This window comes from Acanthaster planci, linkage group LG08 (assembly GCF_054643075.1).
Source record: "Acanthaster planci isolate LZ-2023a linkage group LG08, COTS_SCS, whole genome shotgun sequence".
NCBI lineage: Eukaryota > Metazoa > Echinodermata > Asteroidea > Valvatida > Acanthasteridae > Acanthaster > Acanthaster planci.
Window position 1 is genome coordinate 3,355,529 of NC_141784.1, and position 18,495 is coordinate 3,374,023.

Here is an 18,495-nt window from a genome sequence, read left to right on the forward strand (position 1 = left end):
ACAAGATCACAACAACCAAGAACTGGAAAAGCTTCACAATTTACTTTCTTGGAAGTTTTATTATCAAACTATGAGGTCCTCCCTTACATCAGAATTAGCAATGCAGGTTTCAGTTTAAAATAATAAGCATAATTGAAATTGTGAATTAGTGTGTGCTTTCAGTGGGGGTTAGATATATGAAAACAAAATTCAACAAACTCAAGACATTGGAGCGAGACAAACACTGAAGAGCAATGAATAAAAAATTAAGGCAATCTTTTTCTTTCGTAAATTGGGCCATTTTACAACAAAAAGCACCAAATGTTAGTAACTGTAACCACCATATTCAAGTAACAAGCTAAATGCATATTTGCCCTTTAAAATATCTGAAATACCATTTTGGCCCAAGTTGAAATGTTCCCAGACAGGTTAAATTGTTTGTGCGTCTTGGAAAACAGGGAATCACAGACAAGGTACATGCAATTAAATTAATGCCATTATTATAAAAACAAAAATCCGCATCCTAACACCTCACAGATTCTTTCTTGCAATTGGAAAGAGAGTACATGTGGCATTCGCACGACAATTTCTGCCAGTGCGAAAGTCAAGTCTCTCACAAGTCCTGTCACAAGTCTTTTCACAAGACCAGTTGAAGCAAAGTGAACATTGACAAAGGAATACTTTTGTCACAGTTTACGCAAATTGCTTGTGACTTACCTTAAGACTAAATGACTTGTGATGGACTTGCAGGGACTTATGATAGACTCAAAGACACTACCAATTTTTGCCCAGCCAAAAGATACTATCAAACATGCTATCCAATGGCTTCCATTGTCAGTAATTTCCTTCCCAATAGCAAAACGAGCTCTGCATCTAAAAGCACAAACTTATGTCCGTTGCTCACTTGCAGTGGGGGAAACTAGTTTCATCAAGAGGCAGTTTGAAAAAAAAAAGTACCTTTCTGATTGCCCACTGAAATAGAAATACATTGGCAGAGGTTCTTCATTTAATATATGCGTATCTTTTCATAACTGCCAAAACTGTGAGTGTGTTGTTATACAAACAAATATTTCCTATGTCAGGCAGTGGTCAAAACTAACCTCCCTCAGTGACTCATTGAGTAGTCCAATTTACTTCAGCTTCCTCTGGGGAGGGCAGAGAATGTACAATCAACGGAATCAATGGATTTACCTTGGAAGGTCAGTTTTACCGTATCGCTCAAAACAGCAAAGATTTACATTGCTCAATACACGTATAACATTCCCTTGGGAGAATGACACTGCAGCGTATTCAAAGTGTACAGAAGATCAAAGTATATACAACCATGCTTTCTTTGTACATTTTTTCATAAAAATGTGATACAACACGATTACACTGACTTCTACCAAAATTGCTTTCAAAATACAGGAGGTGACTGTGTATTACATACACTTAGGGCTTGTGTTGTGGGTTTAACAACAGTTTAAAAAGTACTAAACGGTATTGATTGTCAGCTGGCCAATTTTATCCACAATTATGATTTTTCCCCCCTGGACAAAACTTCACATTAAGTACAAACTTTCCTTTCTATTTATCTTCCACACAATGGGACATGTACTTTAAGAGGTATAGGCTTTAAAGAGTGCACCTTTAAAATATCACAAGACCTGCAATTCAGCTGATGATGCAGTCATCACGTCCGTGCAAATTTGAAACACAAATCCATGTGGGGACAACAAAATGTTGACTTAAACAGCCCATTAATGTTGTTATGGATTAGTTCAGTTTTTATTGGCACCAATGGGCATTCTCAAATTGAGATTACGTGTTGAGCGAAACTCTCTCCGACATTCATAATTTCTACAAAGTTTACAAAACACAAGAACTACAAAAATAGAGCAACGTGCCACATTGTTTCAATGTTTAAATACACTGTACATGTCTGTGTATGTGCGTCGTTCATATTAGTTACAAAATGTGTTCATATTCACCTTTACAAGGGTTAACTTGGTGCAACCTTATTGTTCCAGCAGAGAAATGTCTTCAAAACTAGTTTTTAATGAGCAGTCAATTTTGAACAGTAAAAATTCACAATCATTTTGTACTATCAAGCTTGATGGTAGGTGAAATCTTCAAGAAAATTCAAACCACAGACTTTGGTTGTCTTGGAAACAACTTTATACTGTTTATGCTGGAGGGTCCAAGACGGAGCTTCTGTTTATTAAACATGTTATTTGATGACTGTGGGAAGTATTGGTCTAAAACATTGAGAGCAGTAATAATGTAGCATCTTTCAAAATATCAGTTTTTCCAAATGACAATAAGTATTCACATCCAATTGCACAAATTGATTAAATATTACAATGCGTGCTTAGTAGGCGCAGAATAAGAACTGAAGTCCTAGTATTGTGTTTCAGTGCAGAAAAAATACAAGATTAAGTGCAAACTATTTACTTGACAGTTCCGACACCAGTATGAGTAGGAAAAAAGTGAAGTTCATGTATACATGTATACCGGTATATGTGTAAATTGAAATATGCAGTGAGTTCAGATAGCAAGATTCGATAGCACAAACCGGTAGCAAGATCCAGTGGGATTTTTTGAATACAAAACCTTCTAATTACAAATCAAGCTAGTGCCCAACACAAATGAACACTTCAATGAAATGAGCTTCGATCTTCAATCAGTTCTTAATTCACAAAATCCCAAAGACGTAGTGTACGTTTTTCATTGAGAACTTTCAAAACTTAACTTCATTCACTCTTGACAGGCTAATTACAATCACTTACTTGTTCCTTTTTCATATATTTTTATATTTTTCATTTTGACAGCAAAAAACTTTGCTCAGACCCTCACGTATTTTACGAACTAAAGTCATCCTCTCAGAAAGTGATTCACCAAGTATCATCTGTCAATCACAAACTATCTGCCCTTTGAGTGGAGGGACTACACACACGGCTCCGCCTGTGGAATGTGTCAGTATTTAAAGCATTCGTGACTATATCAATAGAAATGCAATGAAGGTAATACATCAAATTTCAAGAAATTTGACACCTGTTGTATCATATTGGGTTTTGTAGCCATACAGGGTGTTAATGAAAGTTACTGTACTTTCTGTTACAAATATTTATTACCAGCCATCAGATATAAAAGTAATGACTTCTTTTAAAGGCATGAGACTTAATTTTCTTTATACATGTGCTAAAAAAGTCTCATGTGTTGATGTTCAGATGAGCAGCCGCTCATAACAACAATGCACTGCACTGCATGCTGGGAATGACCTTGATCTAAACTTTAAAACTACCATATGGTTCAGAGTTTGAAAACAGAAGCAGAACAGAAATGATTTCAATTTTTTCCCTTATTCAGAGATAACCTCCTGCAGACTAATATATCAAAATGTGCACACGCCGCTTGCCAGCATGCAGTGCAAGGCACTCATATTAACCTGTGGTTACATCTGAATTGCTTGGGTATGGCTTAAAATTACACGCAACACTATGCAAACTGGCTGCAATCTTCACACTGACTCATGCGCAATTTCTAGCCGCAGCCAAGTTCTTTGGACACAGCCTGTAGTAGGCTTTTCAATGGCAGTTTATGAAGTGAAGACGGACCCTGAGTTGAAGTCAAAATTCATTGAGAACACGAGAGATTTTAACCAAGAGAAGGAGAAAAGATCTTTTTCAAAGACGAAAACTTGGTCCGTGGACCGAAAAGGCATAAGGTATGTTTCATGCACAGAAAAAGTCGGTGGATGGTTATTGCAAAAAAGGAAAACCGGAAATTCTGAAATGAAATTTCAATGTTACAGAAAATTTACATAATTGTTTGCAAAGATTTGTAGTAATACTGTATGTCTCAGTGAAAATTAAATCAAGGTTTTACAAATATGTCTCTGACAGAAGGAGGAAAGTTGAAGTTATTCAATTTTGCAAGAATGTGTGACCAAATAAAACCACAGAAAATAGATATGTAAACTTAGGCAATTTTGTTTGAAGAACATCAAATAATTATGATCAACATGATCTTAAGTTAACTTTAAGGCATTGCAGAATAGAATATCAAAAAAATTGAGGCAAAATACAGGTGAAAGACAATGACATTAGACTAGTGAGTAGCATGACCTTTGACCTGATGGTTTCTGGGGCCTGGCTTGGGCATGGCTCATCTGTAGATGACAAAAACAAAGCAACAACTTTTTCAGGACTTTGTTTCAACTTTCTTTAAACAATAACTTGGTGTGTGACCTGTCACCACAAATTGAGCTGAAAGTCAGAATTTCAAAATTGAGCAGAAAAAGGGCTTTCCACTGGTATAAACATGGAACACTTGGGTAAGAAACATGGGTAAAAGTATCAGGTGACAAAGTGACATTATTCTGACAGCTTCGCGTCTTTGTTCCTGACACTGCTTCAACATTTCAGACCAGGCACGAATAATGCTATCATCAAAACTGCTGAGAAAATGACGTTTTTAAATATCTGATCCTGTGAAATCTTTGGAACTAAGTAGGAGACAGGTAACTCTTTCCAAATATTACAAAAAAAACCAAAATGGACCTCCACTTTGATGTGACTTTGATAAAAATAAGACAGAGCAGGATGCGACTTCACGCTCATTTTGCGGTGACGGGTCACATACAGCAAAAAGATATGGAGAGATGTTTGAAGCGACAACTGTACTCACAAGTTGATTTCTGGACGACAACTTTCTGGCACGTACGTCCGCAGCCGTTACTGCAGCATTTCTCATCACTTCTGCAGTTGTCGCAATCATTGACGCAGATCCCCACAGTGTCATAGGCTAGCCTGGGACATTCCCCCTCATCACCAGGCTCTGTGGGTGATAAGAGAACACAGTGGGTTTGCTGAGGCTAATCCATAAAGGTTAGTGGGATTCTGTCGATAGCACTTCATTCGTGCAATCACACTTCTGACAGATAAATCATTGATATTCTGGGTCTAATTTCAGAAAGTGGCTGATGTAACAGGGTTCCCACGGTCAGGAAAAAATCCTTGAAAAAAGCTGTACTACATGTAGATCTCGTGCTACGGCAACTTTTTTGTGGGGATCAAAATGCCCTCAAAAAAGCACAACCAAAATTGAAAATAAGGTTATTTACAAGAAATTACCTCACATGGGCCCTTCAAGGCAAGCATGTTGGCCCAATTATTCAGCTAACCTCCACAAATCCCACGACTACACAGTTCCCAAATTTACCAGTAAATTGAACATTCCTTTCATTTATAACTTTTTTTTGTGACCAGTTCTCCTTACCTCGAACAGTCAGCTCCACTGTGACTCCGGGCACCTCCTCCGGCGGGCAGGCAGCTCCGCAAAGCTCCTGGCAGGCCGGGCAGATGATGGTGCCTGTGTGGAGGTAGGCGCTGGACGTCACGCTGACCTGGATCTGCTGGCCCTTCCAGGAGCACAGGTGGTTCACGCCCTCCACAGTGATCTTCAGTCCATCTCTGCTGCACGAATACTGATCGGGACACAAAGCATATGGCGGGTTTAAGAACAGGATTTTGAAGGGAGAAAGAATGTGGAAGTGACTGATCAAATACTGGCGCTCACAGGAGAGAGATGATTACACATGAGAACAATAGCTGAAGAAATGCTTGTGATTGAAAGTCAACACCTGGTTTTATCTTATCCTTCTTTGATGCGTTTTGAAAAACACTGTATGCCAAGTCTTGTCCAGTTAAGAGATTGGAAGAAAAAAATTATCTTACCAACATGAGATTTCTACTAAGACCTCCTGCTTAACAGTATGCATGTACACACCTACAGGTAATAACCGTTAATAACCACCAAGTGACTGATTCAAAGCATGACCATACAACAAATCTGACAGACTGAGTTACAAGTTGCCAGAGCTGCATAGGAAATTAAAGGCCTTTCAAAGAATCCTGCTCAATGTAAATCCAACAGGAAACCCTCGGCAATGTTTACCCATATAACACCCACTTCAATCAGGATGCCAAAAATGATACATCTAAAAACAGAGGGCTCGGTTTACTCATTCTGAAACACAGTTATTGAAAAGATGACCTTAAGACACATTTCCTGACATCCCATCATAAATGTCCCCTTGATTGCCCCCTCCTGAAGGTAAACCAACACATTACCAGTGTCCACTGATACACTCAACATATTATATCCCCCATGTCCTGTGTGACTGGTACTGGTTGCATTAAGCTCCACGTCCAGGAATACATTTTTCCCCAATGCAAGGGCCCTGCCTCCCCAAGCCGCCCCCCGGATAATCAAACTAACAAATATCAGTGTCTATTACTTTGTTAACACCTACCAGTATCTTAAAGCACCCTGTCCCCAATTAGCCTATTTGTGGTACATTTATGGTGGACACAGTTGGGGGCGCTATTACGTTTGGGTAAAATCCCTTGGTTTTAGTCCAGCGCCCTCCTATTGTGTCTGTTATGCTTCAAAAACGCTAATGTGAGCTGCTCATGGGAAGTAACTGCAATGGGCTTGCCTCCAGGAATCAGCAATAAGCCTCCCACTATCTTGCCCTAGCTTCTCCCCTACTATCATGTTAATCCATACAATGCAAATAAAGATTTGATAATCCACCTGATAGCAGCCTGCTCTCCATGTCTGGTGTTCTGGGTACTGACCACTCAGGACTGGCCTCCAGGAATCGTTAAACATGTACTTGCATACATCACAATCCTCCCACTGTTTCTTTCTAGCCCCTCCCCCACCATCACTCCAATCCATGCAATGCCTATACTCATGACCCACCTGATAGCAGCCTGCTCCCCATGTTTGCTGTTCCTGGTACTGATCGCACTGGGCTTGCCTCCAGGAATCGGCATGCTCCACGCACGCCGATCGCATACCGTAATACTCTGCCGCTACATTCTCACTGCGACCTGGTGCAAACAATCCAAATCACATCCAAATTTGGGCTAACAAGAGTTGGTAGAAAACAAACAAAGCTGTGTAGGTTTGATAAGGCAGAGTCAATTGAAACAACCGTACATTCCAATCTCCACCTTCCAATGGATCATAAATTAGAATATTCAGTTATGCCCAAATTCCTTTCTTAAGCAAAAACAAAATACAGGCATTTGTAATGGTCTCCCTCATTGAATTTCATGATAGGGGTCTGTCTCCTGGGTAAAGGAAGAGGCAAACTGATGTTTGGTCCTAATTTGTGATTTGTTTCCCTAGCCCCAGCTTACTTGACATACCATGAGAATTAAGTAGAGAAAAACTGGACAGAAGAGGATGGGCACATGCAACGGGTGACTTTACACTTACTCGCAACACCATGACATAAGCTTCTAGAACGCAATTTTACAACCAAATAATCAAATTTTTCTTTTGCATTTGACTGACTCTCGCCTCGGAATATTTGATTTGAAAATACATATTGAAACATTTAATAATTATTCAAATATTTGAAGATTCAACACAACCCTAATGTTAAATGCCTTTTAGCCCTTTTTCCTTGGCCATTTTCTTTGGAACCTTGTCAACTCTGCCCCAAACCACTGTGTGTAATGACTCAATGGTCCATTCTCTGTGCCTGTGTTACAATATGGACACAAAGCCTCAAGTTACAGGAAGGCCATGTCCAAAATATCTCGCTGTGACTTGAACCATACGCATGTATCTATGGGAAGCAGCCATAGTCACTCACCGTAGGCTCCCTTTATGTGCATATTTTTCATGATGTAATTTCCAGCCACAACTACGACCACAGGAAAATTACTTCATTTGCAATAACAGTCAAGATACATGTACCTGTACGTATGCGCTAAAAAAAATGCTGACTCTGATTTCCTCATTCCAAGGCTATGTACAGTTGGCCTATGAATTACAAAGCTAATATTGTTTTCCATGTGCACATGTGCCTCATCCGTAAAAACTAAAGCCATATCCTAGAAACGATAGGCATGTTTGCATACTCCAATGACACCAAGTGAAATGACGAGAATCCTGGGACAATTTCCTGTACTTACTCGGTGTGTTGGATGATATCCCACACGTTGTTGACTTCTTAGCACCATTAGTCTCTTTATAATTGAATTGCTGATAAAGTTGGGACAAACAAGGGAACATACAGTACACGTTAAGCTTTTATCTCAGTACTAATTTGTCAATGTACATGCAGTTTTCATCCTACTCTGTGACCAAAAATACATAAGCATGATGTTCATATATACCTTTGTGAATGGAGACCCCTATGTACATATACATGTACTTCAGTGCAAAGACCATGTGTTCAAGAAACATTCTCCCTTTAGGTTAGAGCCCCAGCTATCTTTTAAGCAAACAAGTTTATGCACACTTGTGCCATGAGGATTGATAAGTACATGAGTTACCTTTATGGCACATATTATACATAAAGTTACCAATTTTAAAACAAACTCTTTGATAACTGGAAACGCAAACCTGTATTACATTTAAATGTGTAACTTATGACGTGTACGTTTACAGCTATGCCTGCCAGCATGTAGTTGGCGTGATTTATTTAACCATTCCATCGTGTAGTTCAAGCCTAGTGCCAGGTTACAAGTGTTTTACATTATCCATCATGTCCATATGACGCACATTTCATGTGCATGTTTTTCAAAGTGCGTAAATGTAATTGGAGAACGGCAATGATGACACGGTATCAAGAACTTTGACAATTTACCTGATGAAATGGGCAGTAATCTGCCAGTTCTGAGGTCCCTCCGTACTGCCCTACGTCTTCACTGCTGACACCAGGCAATGAATCAAAATACTGTGCATGGACCAGGAAAAGAGAACAGTGGATAACTGCAGTGAACAGAAATTCGTTACATGCGATCACCCCCCAAACACATTGTACATGTACATGTGCTAATGTCAAAGTGTAAGAAAACTGTCTAGATGTTTATGTAACAGTGAACAAGAAAATGGTCAAGCAATTTTTACTGGTAGATTTCACAATTCAATTTCTGTGTTTTGTTTTTTGATCTGGGCAGCAGCTTCTGACATCCATTCTCAGTATGCAAGGTTTGACAGAACCAAACAGGAGGTACCCTTATTCTTTTCAAATTCAATAAGTTAAATGTAATCCTTGCTTGTGTCAAGGAAAGATTTACCTACAGGGCACAGCATCGGCACTTAACTCGTAATTCAATAATGAGACAATAATTCTATACAAGAGACAAAAATAAGGCAAAGAAAAGCAGGTGACCAACAAAGAAGAAAAAAAGAAAGCTCCCTGAGTAAACATGTGCCTCGACGACTCAAATTGCAAACTAGGATAAAACATGTTCAACGGAAAACACACTCACCCATCATGATGGAATCACAAGATAAATGTATGTTTTTCAATCAAAGAAACAGTGGAAAAGATACATGTGCTAATGTTTCCAGAGTAAATATTATTGTTACAACAAAAGGAATCGGGCATTACAGAATGAAAAAACAGAACTGGAGGAACTAAATAAGCAGGATAGGGAAGGGTGTGTCTCATTATGGGGAAAAGCAATAAAAAATAGTAAACTAAAAGGACGTTGAATGCAGGAAGCAGGGATGAGATTGAGGAAAGGGAAATATCCACCACATCATGAGCAGGGTCTATGGCATTCATTTGCCTCTGCCTGAATGCACCACTTCAAATACCCACTTCTTGAGTCCTACATGTATATCAAATTTTTTACGTATAAACACCTTAGTGGTAAATTTCTAGATTTTCCATACATGTATTTTGAGAGAAATTGTGAAACAAATCCTGAAATCAGGAAATTCCTGATAAAAAAATCTAAAAGCAGGAAAAATCCTGACAAATCTCACCCTTGAGGGAGAAAATACACGAACTATTCGGTACTTATTCAGTATTCATTTCAACAGAAATACAATGTAATTAATTGCAATGTTAACACAGCTCAAATGATTAACAGGTAGTGGAATATCGTCACTTTCATCAAACTGCACCAATCCTCTAGAAATTCATATATCAACGTTCCAACATTGTGATCAAAACTAGATCACAACCACAAGTCTTTCCTTCAAACAAAAATTTAAATCAGACCCGCAATCTCCAGATTCTGTGGAAACTAAGATTTAGCAGCAGCTAAGCGTGAAGTAAACATAACGGTCTGATGTGCTGGACTGTCATATTAAGAAAAGCTTTCCCCTCGTCCTTGTTTAGTTCCAATTGAATTTGTCAATGAAATGAAGAACAGCATGCTTTAGGAACAAATGCTTAAGCACTGAAAAAGTCAAACGGATCAACGATAAGAAGTTAGGTATTATTCAGTAAACGGAAATGGAACAATAACTATTTCAGGACAATCAGAATTCTTTTTGTTAATTTACAGGACTGTACATGTGGAATTGGGAAGTAAAAAGTTACACAGTTCATTCCATGGGACCAGTATTTGCATACCTGGTATTGTGGAGCTAGATGTTCGTCGTAGCGATGCAGGTTACATAAAGCCACAGAGGCCCTGCCAACACTGCAGGTCAGTGTGAAAGGCTCCTCGCGAATTTTATCACAGAACGGGGACAAACTTTCCTCACTGCAAGAAAGAATCGTCAGACGGGTTGCGAGACAATCACGAGGCATTTCAATAACATCAATGGATCATGCCTCTCTGAGATATTTTGGAAATTGAAAGCAAAGAATGCATCATATTATGATACGTTGTTATCCAAAATCATCTGAAAATTTTCATATTTCAATTTTACCCAAAACAAAGTGTTCCACTTTCACACAACAGGAGGCCTTTGTTAGTTACAAATATAACAGAAAATGAACACAGTTGACTGATTTTGCGTCTATCCAGGACGCCACCAATGGCAAGTCTCCAAAATCAAAACATTCACTGTCTTTATATGATTGGGAAAAACAATGTAAACTCAAACTTTTAGACTTACGCATCGCGTTTGGTATCCATCCAATATTTACAGCTCTTTGTCACAAAGTCACATCCAAGACCTCTTCCCCAATCTAACGGATCGGCCATGTCATAGTTGGGCTGGTACCAGCCAGTGTCTTCCAAGACGGCAAGAGTGAGTCGAGAAAAGACTCGTTCATGGGTGTGAGTCCCAGTCATTGCTTCGTTCTGTTGTTGATGACAAAACTCCCAGTTAATATCCTAACACATTCAACTTGATATCACTTCTTAAAAGTATTTAATGTTACACAGTGTTGTATTAAAGTCCATCACAAGTCCCTGTATTAAAGTCCATCACAAGTCCCTGTATTGAAGTCCATCACAAGTCCCTGTATTAAAGTCCATCACAAGTCTCTGTATTAAAGTCCATCACAAGTCCCTGTATTAAAGTCCATCACAAGTCCCTGTATTAAAGTCCATCACAAGTCTCTGTATTAAAGTCCATCACAAGTCCCTGTATTAAAGTCCATCACAAGTCATTCAATCTCAAGCCAATTCACAAGCTTTTCAAATAAATATTTCAAAGATGGATTTGCGCCGGAGAGATGTAAATTAATTTTGGATTTTGCCCTGCCCGACGGGTACAGTATTTTAACAATAGTTGTTTGCGGTACCCGCTGCTACATCTGATTCAAACCAACCAGCCGACACCGGCAAGCTCAGTGGTCGAGTGGTTAAGACGTCCGCACTAGTAAGCAGGAGGTCGTGGGTTCAAGTCCACCCGAGTACGCTTGTGGTTTTTTTCACAAGCCTTCAGGGGCACACACCGAGTATACAGTGTTAAAATACATGTCGTGTAGGACAAAATCCAAAATTATCTATTCAAATGAATTGTGAAAAAATAAATTTTCTGTCATTGTTCACGCTGTTACTTATGACTGGCCTTGTGCAGGGACTTGTGACTGGACTTGTGAAGGGACTTGTTTTGGTTACCAGAAATACTTAATAATAATAATAATTTGTCGCAAAGCAAGCCCAGCAGATGTTTCGCAAACACTGCATTCTCATATCGAACTGACACAAGCCAAACCCAACCAAACAGCATCAGATGTGGCAAGCAAAACACATGTGAAGAGGAAAATCTTACCTCCAAAAGTCTCTTTTCAAAATGTGTTAATTTTGTTCCATAGCCTCCATTGTTTTCCAATTCCATCCCCTCCAATAATGAACAGCCAAAGTGACTCCTGGCTTCCCTCTAAAAAGGAACCAAAACATTAAAAAGTGTCACAAAACTTAATTGATACCAGTCACAGAAATACATAGGGCAGATACCGATTTTTTTCTGTTAAGAGATTATTAATTGAGAGTTACAAATGAACGTTTGAGTACACAGACTTCCTGGCATGGTTGATCTGAGAATGACTCGCTTATCCACAAAAAGTTGTACTCAACTCACTTTGGGGGAAAAATATCAACAAAGGGAGGCTCAGATTCTGACTAACTGAAAAAAAATTGGGAAGGGAGTAACCAGGTTCACCATGTTTACTCTTTTCTCCTAAAATTCTTTATTTCCAGATTTCTGGGTAAAAAATACTATTAAATAAAAAAAAAATCTACTGTAAATAAACGTCACACAGATGAAGTGCATGTATATCTGGGTAATTCCAGAAATTTGGGGTCCATTTTTTGTGTGCGTGTCCCTGTCACATCTGACATGATTTTGTAAGTTCTGAACACATTTTCTAATTTCCAAGAGTGCTGAAATAATGCAAATTACCTGCCAAACAAATAGTAATAGTTTGAAATCAATTCCGGGGATATTTCTATCTGAAATAACAAAGGTCAGATGTAACAGGGATACGAAAATGTTTCATTTTTGGACCCCTAATTTCTGGAATTACCTATATATAAATGTATTGCTTTGATATACATTTGCAACTTACCGCAACATTGGGCGTGACCATCATATTGACTGTGTGCGAGATGCTCCCCCCACGCACAACCCAGTCCCTCCGTTTAATCGGCTTGATTACCCTATTGCTCCACTGGTACAATCCGAGACTGACAAAAAAGACATACAGAGTATGCACTGAACTATTCCACAAATAGGGGGTTGCTACATTGCCAAAGAAGGGGGGATTTTCAACCACTGGAAACAAAAAAACACCCATCCATCCTCCAAATAAGTTAGTATCCATCTGTTGTCAGGATTTCAGGGCTGTGACGAATACTTAAAACAACAAATACATGACCACAATTTTGCAGATTCAGTGCCCAAAATCTGTCCAAAATTCTGAAGCGACCCTTCTAAAAAGACAGCACCCTTTCTCACCGAGTAGTACCCAATCAAGATGAATGAAAACAATTCTCAGGGATGGGGACGGGTCCCAACTCGTGCTTCACAAATAATATCTGGTTTACTTTGTGATGGCGGTGAAGCACTAGCCACACGTTGTATACTTATATTAGACATGTAGGTTTTTCAACAGGAAATGCATCGGCAATTCCAATTTGACAAGTAAAATCACACAAATAATTAAACGGCAAAATCTGCACATATGACCCTGCACATCATCTTATTATCAGGGGTGGGCTTTTTTTCCCAAGGAAACCCACTTACCTTTCATTGAATGGTGGCAAACCAGAAGGATCTCTGGGAGTGAAAGGATTTCCATCACTGTCACGGTAAAAAGCGTACAGAGCAGCAGTGAAACCCTGAAGGTATTGAAGGAAAAAAGGGAAAGAAAATGACAGAAATACACGTACAACTGTAGAAAGAAACAAGGGGCCATTTTATAGTGCTGCTTAAGCGAAGAATTTGTTTAAGCATGTAGAAACCTTGCTTGACAAATCAGGTTACCAGCCAAAACTTCTTGTGATGTATATTGTTTTGGAATGATATTTACAGTACCTGTCTTTTGGTTAGCATGACAATCACATAGAGCTTCAGCTGGTAACCTTTGTTTAGTAAGCAAGGTTTTTTCATGCTTAAGCACAATCTGCTCACACAGCTCTGTGAAATTGGCCCAAGGTTGCATTGATAAAGTACAAGTACGTGTTTATCCACGAGATTACACAGTTGTTGGTATTTATAGTGATTTCGCATACAGTATATTAAATGGAGATTGAATTCTATTTAACTCTCATCGTCATGATTCAATTGGCATTATTGTAGCTCGTGATTATGAAAGCAAGTGTGTACCCTCAAATGTTGATGAATTTTATTGGAAGCCGGTCATGGTTAAATAGACTTGATACACTCACTTTTCTGATCAACTATGATACATGTCTGTTCCTTGTGTATTGCTTTTCGATCAATAAACTTTGCACTGCCAAATTCCCCCAAAAGCACGAAAGCAAACATAACAATATCTCGGTGATTGAAATGCTTTCTAGCTTACAACGTTTCTGTTAAGGGTCTCTCAAGGGATTTCATTTTTCTACAACTCCTTTTCATCCCTTCCAGACCAAATATGTGAAGTCTTTTACCACCCACGGTCTCAAGGTAATACCGGTTAAAGCATACCAAAAATGTTGATGTTAGCGTTTGATACTTGAAAAGCTGTAACTAACAAAGTTTACTTAAAAATCACAAAGGAATGGATGCATTGTCCATAAGTCCTGTTGTTAAACTTCCCAACATGCATGTATACATGTATTCTTCCTATGAACAAGATCTACTGAAATTTTTCCACTTCTTTAAATCAAACCAAAAAAAAAGGCTAAACTAAACTTGAGTCCGAAACAACTTTCCATCACTCTGATTCTTCCATAATTTGTCAAGGCTCTAGGACATGCTCCATGCATACAGGACCCTGCCCAGCTACCATGGCTAGACAAACCTTTTAGGAATGAACACCTTGCTTACCAATGAGTGAATAATTTCATGCTGCACTGTAGTGAGTTGCATGGTGCGTTGGACAGGGTCACTGGTCAAGGCTTGAGGACACAGGTTGATGTAACCAGCAATGGGCCTGGGGAGAAAGCAGCACAAATCCAAGATAATGTGAAAAATGAAAAACATGAAAAAACTCTTTTCAGACAGTGTACGTACATTTTATATGCGACCGGAACTCCAAAAGTGAGTCAGATGGCCATTTTCTTTCTGAGACAAGTTTCTTTCAGTTTGTATTAAAAAAAAAGTACAAACCGGGCTCTTTGCTATGATGTGCATGTTGTGCTCGGTGTGGAATCCTGTCCAAAATGGGTGTTGTGTGTGTGAACATGTTGAGTGTTTCCATTGATTTACACTGTGCAAGGCTCTTTTAACTCAAAAAAGTGCTTACTTGGAATAACTGGCTTAAATCCAGATTTTGTCAAAAACCCTGACGAGCCTAACAAATTTAGCCCTAAGCCAATTATTCCAAAAGGTTTGGCAGTACCCTGTCACACGGCACCATAACCAACCTATCTTGGCTTGCCTCCAACTGACAGAATGACGCGTGAGCCGTGGTGTCTGCAATCCGACAATCAACTGTGTTCTCGGCCGTCACATACAGGATGAAATCTGTGTCAGCCACACCGGGCCCCGTCTCGCCGCTGCTCTTTCTGCAGTTGCTCTGCGTATTATCACAAGTGTAGCACGCCTAATGTGACAAAAAATGCAAAATTTTAACTTATCCTTACCATTCATGTTGTGTTTGAGGAAAAAAGTTCAATATATTGTAAGTGCAGTTATGGTCATACAGTCTGATTTACAAACATGTCAGTTCAGTTCACTTTATTTTCCACGTAACATTATTCTATAAAAACAGTTTCACAAAGTGTACATACAGGTACATGTATGTGGATGGGGCCCCCAAGAAGCAGTGCTTGTCGAGTGGGGTCCCCAGTTAGGAATAAACAAAGTTCCACAAAGACAACAACACACTAAGACTTTACAAATACACGTGTAACACAACAAATACAGTACAAAACATCTAGATATACGCCTTCTTCCACTGAACCAAAATAATTTGACTGTAAAAATAGCCAGAAGAAAATTAATCGGTTAAATAACAAACTAGTAGTTGACAACTACATGTACATGCTGTCAATTTTTGATATGGTAGAGAAGCAGCTTAACCCTAACTACCCCAAACCTAACGTACTCCAACAGCAGGTTTTGTGAGGTTTTGGCAGGTTTGGTACCGTACCTCAGGAACTTGTTGAATTTTGTGAGACTTGGGATGAAAGGCCCAGGGAGATGGTGTTGAATTTTGTGCGAGTTGGGACACGGGGTTCACTTTGTGCAATGTCTGGCTTGCTGTACCAAGTGTTGGACTATGCTTGATTTTGTCAGGTTTGGTACTGTTCAGTGCAAGTCATCCTATACTGCATAGACCCATCCATACCATATCACTCAAACTCCAACAGAGTCACTTTGTTGGAGTTTATCGGGTTTGGTACAGTGACCTCAATGCACAAGTACATGTACATCGACAAGGACATGTACCATACATGTATCTATTGGATTTTGTGCGGTTCGGTATGCTTTCTGGTACAAGAGCCTAGGGGGTTAGAGTTAATGTATAATGAGACCCTACTACGCAGTCTACCCGCACAAAGTCAGGTTGATCACTGTCCCATTTCATACAACACTTGAATAAATCCCTGTCATCTGATTGGTTAACTGCATATCATGTGACATGAAATCATTCCGTCAATGCATGGCATGCCAGCACATCTGAAAAAAAAAATAGTGTAGCTGAACCACTCAGCACCTCTCGAATGAAAAGTATGCTTGTGTCACACATGGTTAACTTTAAGTGACTGTGACACAGCTCTTTTTGCACAAATTGGCAGATGGCTAACAATAAAACACAAAGCACCAGTCACTCCTTTGGCTGACAAAGGAATTTGTCAAAGCATATTCAAGTGATTCTCATGCTTCTGATAAACAGAAGTAAGTCAGATGACAGAAACAATTTGTAAAGCATCCAATAACATCTGTTGAAGCATGAACTGACTCAGAACACTGTAGCTCTGTGTCATGTTTTTTGGCAGACTGAAGGATGGAAACAGCAGCTTGTACACCTAAATGAAGATTTATTCAGGCATTGTATAAAACAAACTATCAATGAAAAGATGTTTCATTTCAGTAGCAGATTGAATGTCCAAACATTCCATCGGTGATATTTCACTCTGTCGGGGAAAGAAAGTATTCTTACCGCTGCAATATACTGCCGGAAGACAGAGGAGCATAACTTCACAGATACATGTACATGTCAGAAAACTGTCGATAGCTCTCATAACACTGGCTACAGATTTCTGGGCAGGGATCCTGTTGGAGGCAGTTTCCTAAGAGAGCCCATGATGTGCAATAGGGCAAACCTACAACCTGAGCAGACACCCCTGGCAATTTCAAAGTCCTCCTGAACTTACGTGCAGATGTTTTTCGGGAATGGTCACTGGCCCGCACCGTGTCACATCGTTGCAGGACCCTGAACAGTACTCGTGCGTGTCATTAGCCAAGGTGTAGTAATGCGAATTGGCACATGCCCTGTGGTCAGACACACACGAGGACAACGGAAAGAAAAAAACTGTCAAACAGAACATCATCATAGTGGAGACAAGAGAAGACTTACATGTAACAGGTGTCAGAGTCAAACAGACATATTCTGGTTTAAAAGGATTAGGGACAAATTGCATTTAGATGAGTCAGTTTTTGAAACACAAACATTGTTTCCCCCCTTTTTTTTCCCTATTTTCCTTCCATCTGAAATCCCGGGGTGCAGTTGGAGTGATGGGATAGGACATTACCAGTACTTTTGGAATGGCGTCTGTTTTCTGGTGAACTTTACCAGTTTGGAATCCCCCATCATTGCCACTTCACATAAAGCATACACAAACCCTTTATCCAGGCTTACATAGCAATGCAAGTAGCATTAGTAATTTTTTAACACTGCAAGAAGAGACAGAAGTAAGGCGCACCTACATGTACACGTACACTGTAAGAGTGCGTGCCTGGCTGAGGGCATTTTCTTTTGTTAGGAGGTTCAAGAATTAAGACCAAGTTGATGGGAAAAAATTTTCCCATTTTTCTCCAACTTTGTACACTTTACATTAAAAGGGTCCAAAAGTGCGACATTTTTGAGTCTCTGTTACATCTGGCCTTTGTTATTTGACAAGGAAATATCAACGGAATTGATTTCAAACTACATGTATTACTTTTTGTTGGGCAGGTTATTTGCATTAATGCGTCATTCTTGGAGATTAGAAAATGTATTCTGAACTTACAAAATAACCAGTCAGATGTGACAGGGACACGAAAAAAATGGACCCCTAATTTCTGAAATTACCCAAATACAAATTTACTGTACACCTGATAAAGTATTGAAGGTTGTTGACAGTCAGTGATTTCGTGGAAGCATACTGTACATGGTGCACGTACATAAACATGTACGTCTTTTGTGAAGTTCACATAGTTCTCAGAGAAATTGATAACTTTGGCCCCTCGAACACTACTCTGTGCATGTGAGCAGCTCTTATTGCCAAGCAACTCCTACAACAGTTTACACCTACAATAAATGTGCAAGTAGAGTACCATATGATGCTAATACAAAGCATTTCTGTTCAATCAAATACGACCAAAATATGAACTTTTAAGCCTGGACCTACACTATTTGTACATAAAATACAGCACACTCTACTGGTGCATGTATTTCTTAGTATACTCTTTGGACAAAATGACCAGATGGAAGCTCAC

General features: G+C 39.3%; 1 protein-coding gene across 1 annotated transcript in view; it reads right to left on the reverse strand.

Moving 5' to 3' along the window:
• Nucleotides 1-39: 39 nt before the first annotated feature.
• Nucleotides 40-18,495, reverse strand: part of lmln (leishmanolysin like peptidase) — a 32,974-nt gene continuing 14,518 nt past the window's right edge. The window contains exons 4-17 of the mRNA XM_022228990.2: nt 17,172-17,289; nt 15,216-15,394; nt 14,677-14,782; nt 13,429-13,523; nt 12,752-12,869; nt 11,956-12,063; nt 10,849-11,036; nt 10,358-10,490; nt 8,633-8,722; nt 7,956-8,025; nt 6,730-6,860; nt 5,239-5,446; nt 4,648-4,797; nt 40-4,129 (exon numbers count right to left, since the gene is read on the reverse strand). Of these exons, the coding sequence (XP_022084682.2) occupies nt 4,023-4,129; nt 4,648-4,797; nt 5,239-5,446; nt 6,730-6,860; nt 7,956-8,025; nt 8,633-8,722; nt 10,358-10,490; nt 10,849-11,036; nt 11,956-12,063; nt 12,752-12,869; nt 13,429-13,523; nt 14,677-14,782; nt 15,216-15,394; nt 17,172-17,289 (1,801 nt within the window). The 3' untranslated portion in view covers nt 40-4,022. The remainder of the gene's footprint in view (nt 4,130-4,647; nt 4,798-5,238; nt 5,447-6,729; nt 6,861-7,955; nt 8,026-8,632; nt 8,723-10,357; nt 10,491-10,848; nt 11,037-11,955; nt 12,064-12,751; nt 12,870-13,428; nt 13,524-14,676; nt 14,783-15,215; nt 15,395-17,171; nt 17,290-18,495) is intronic.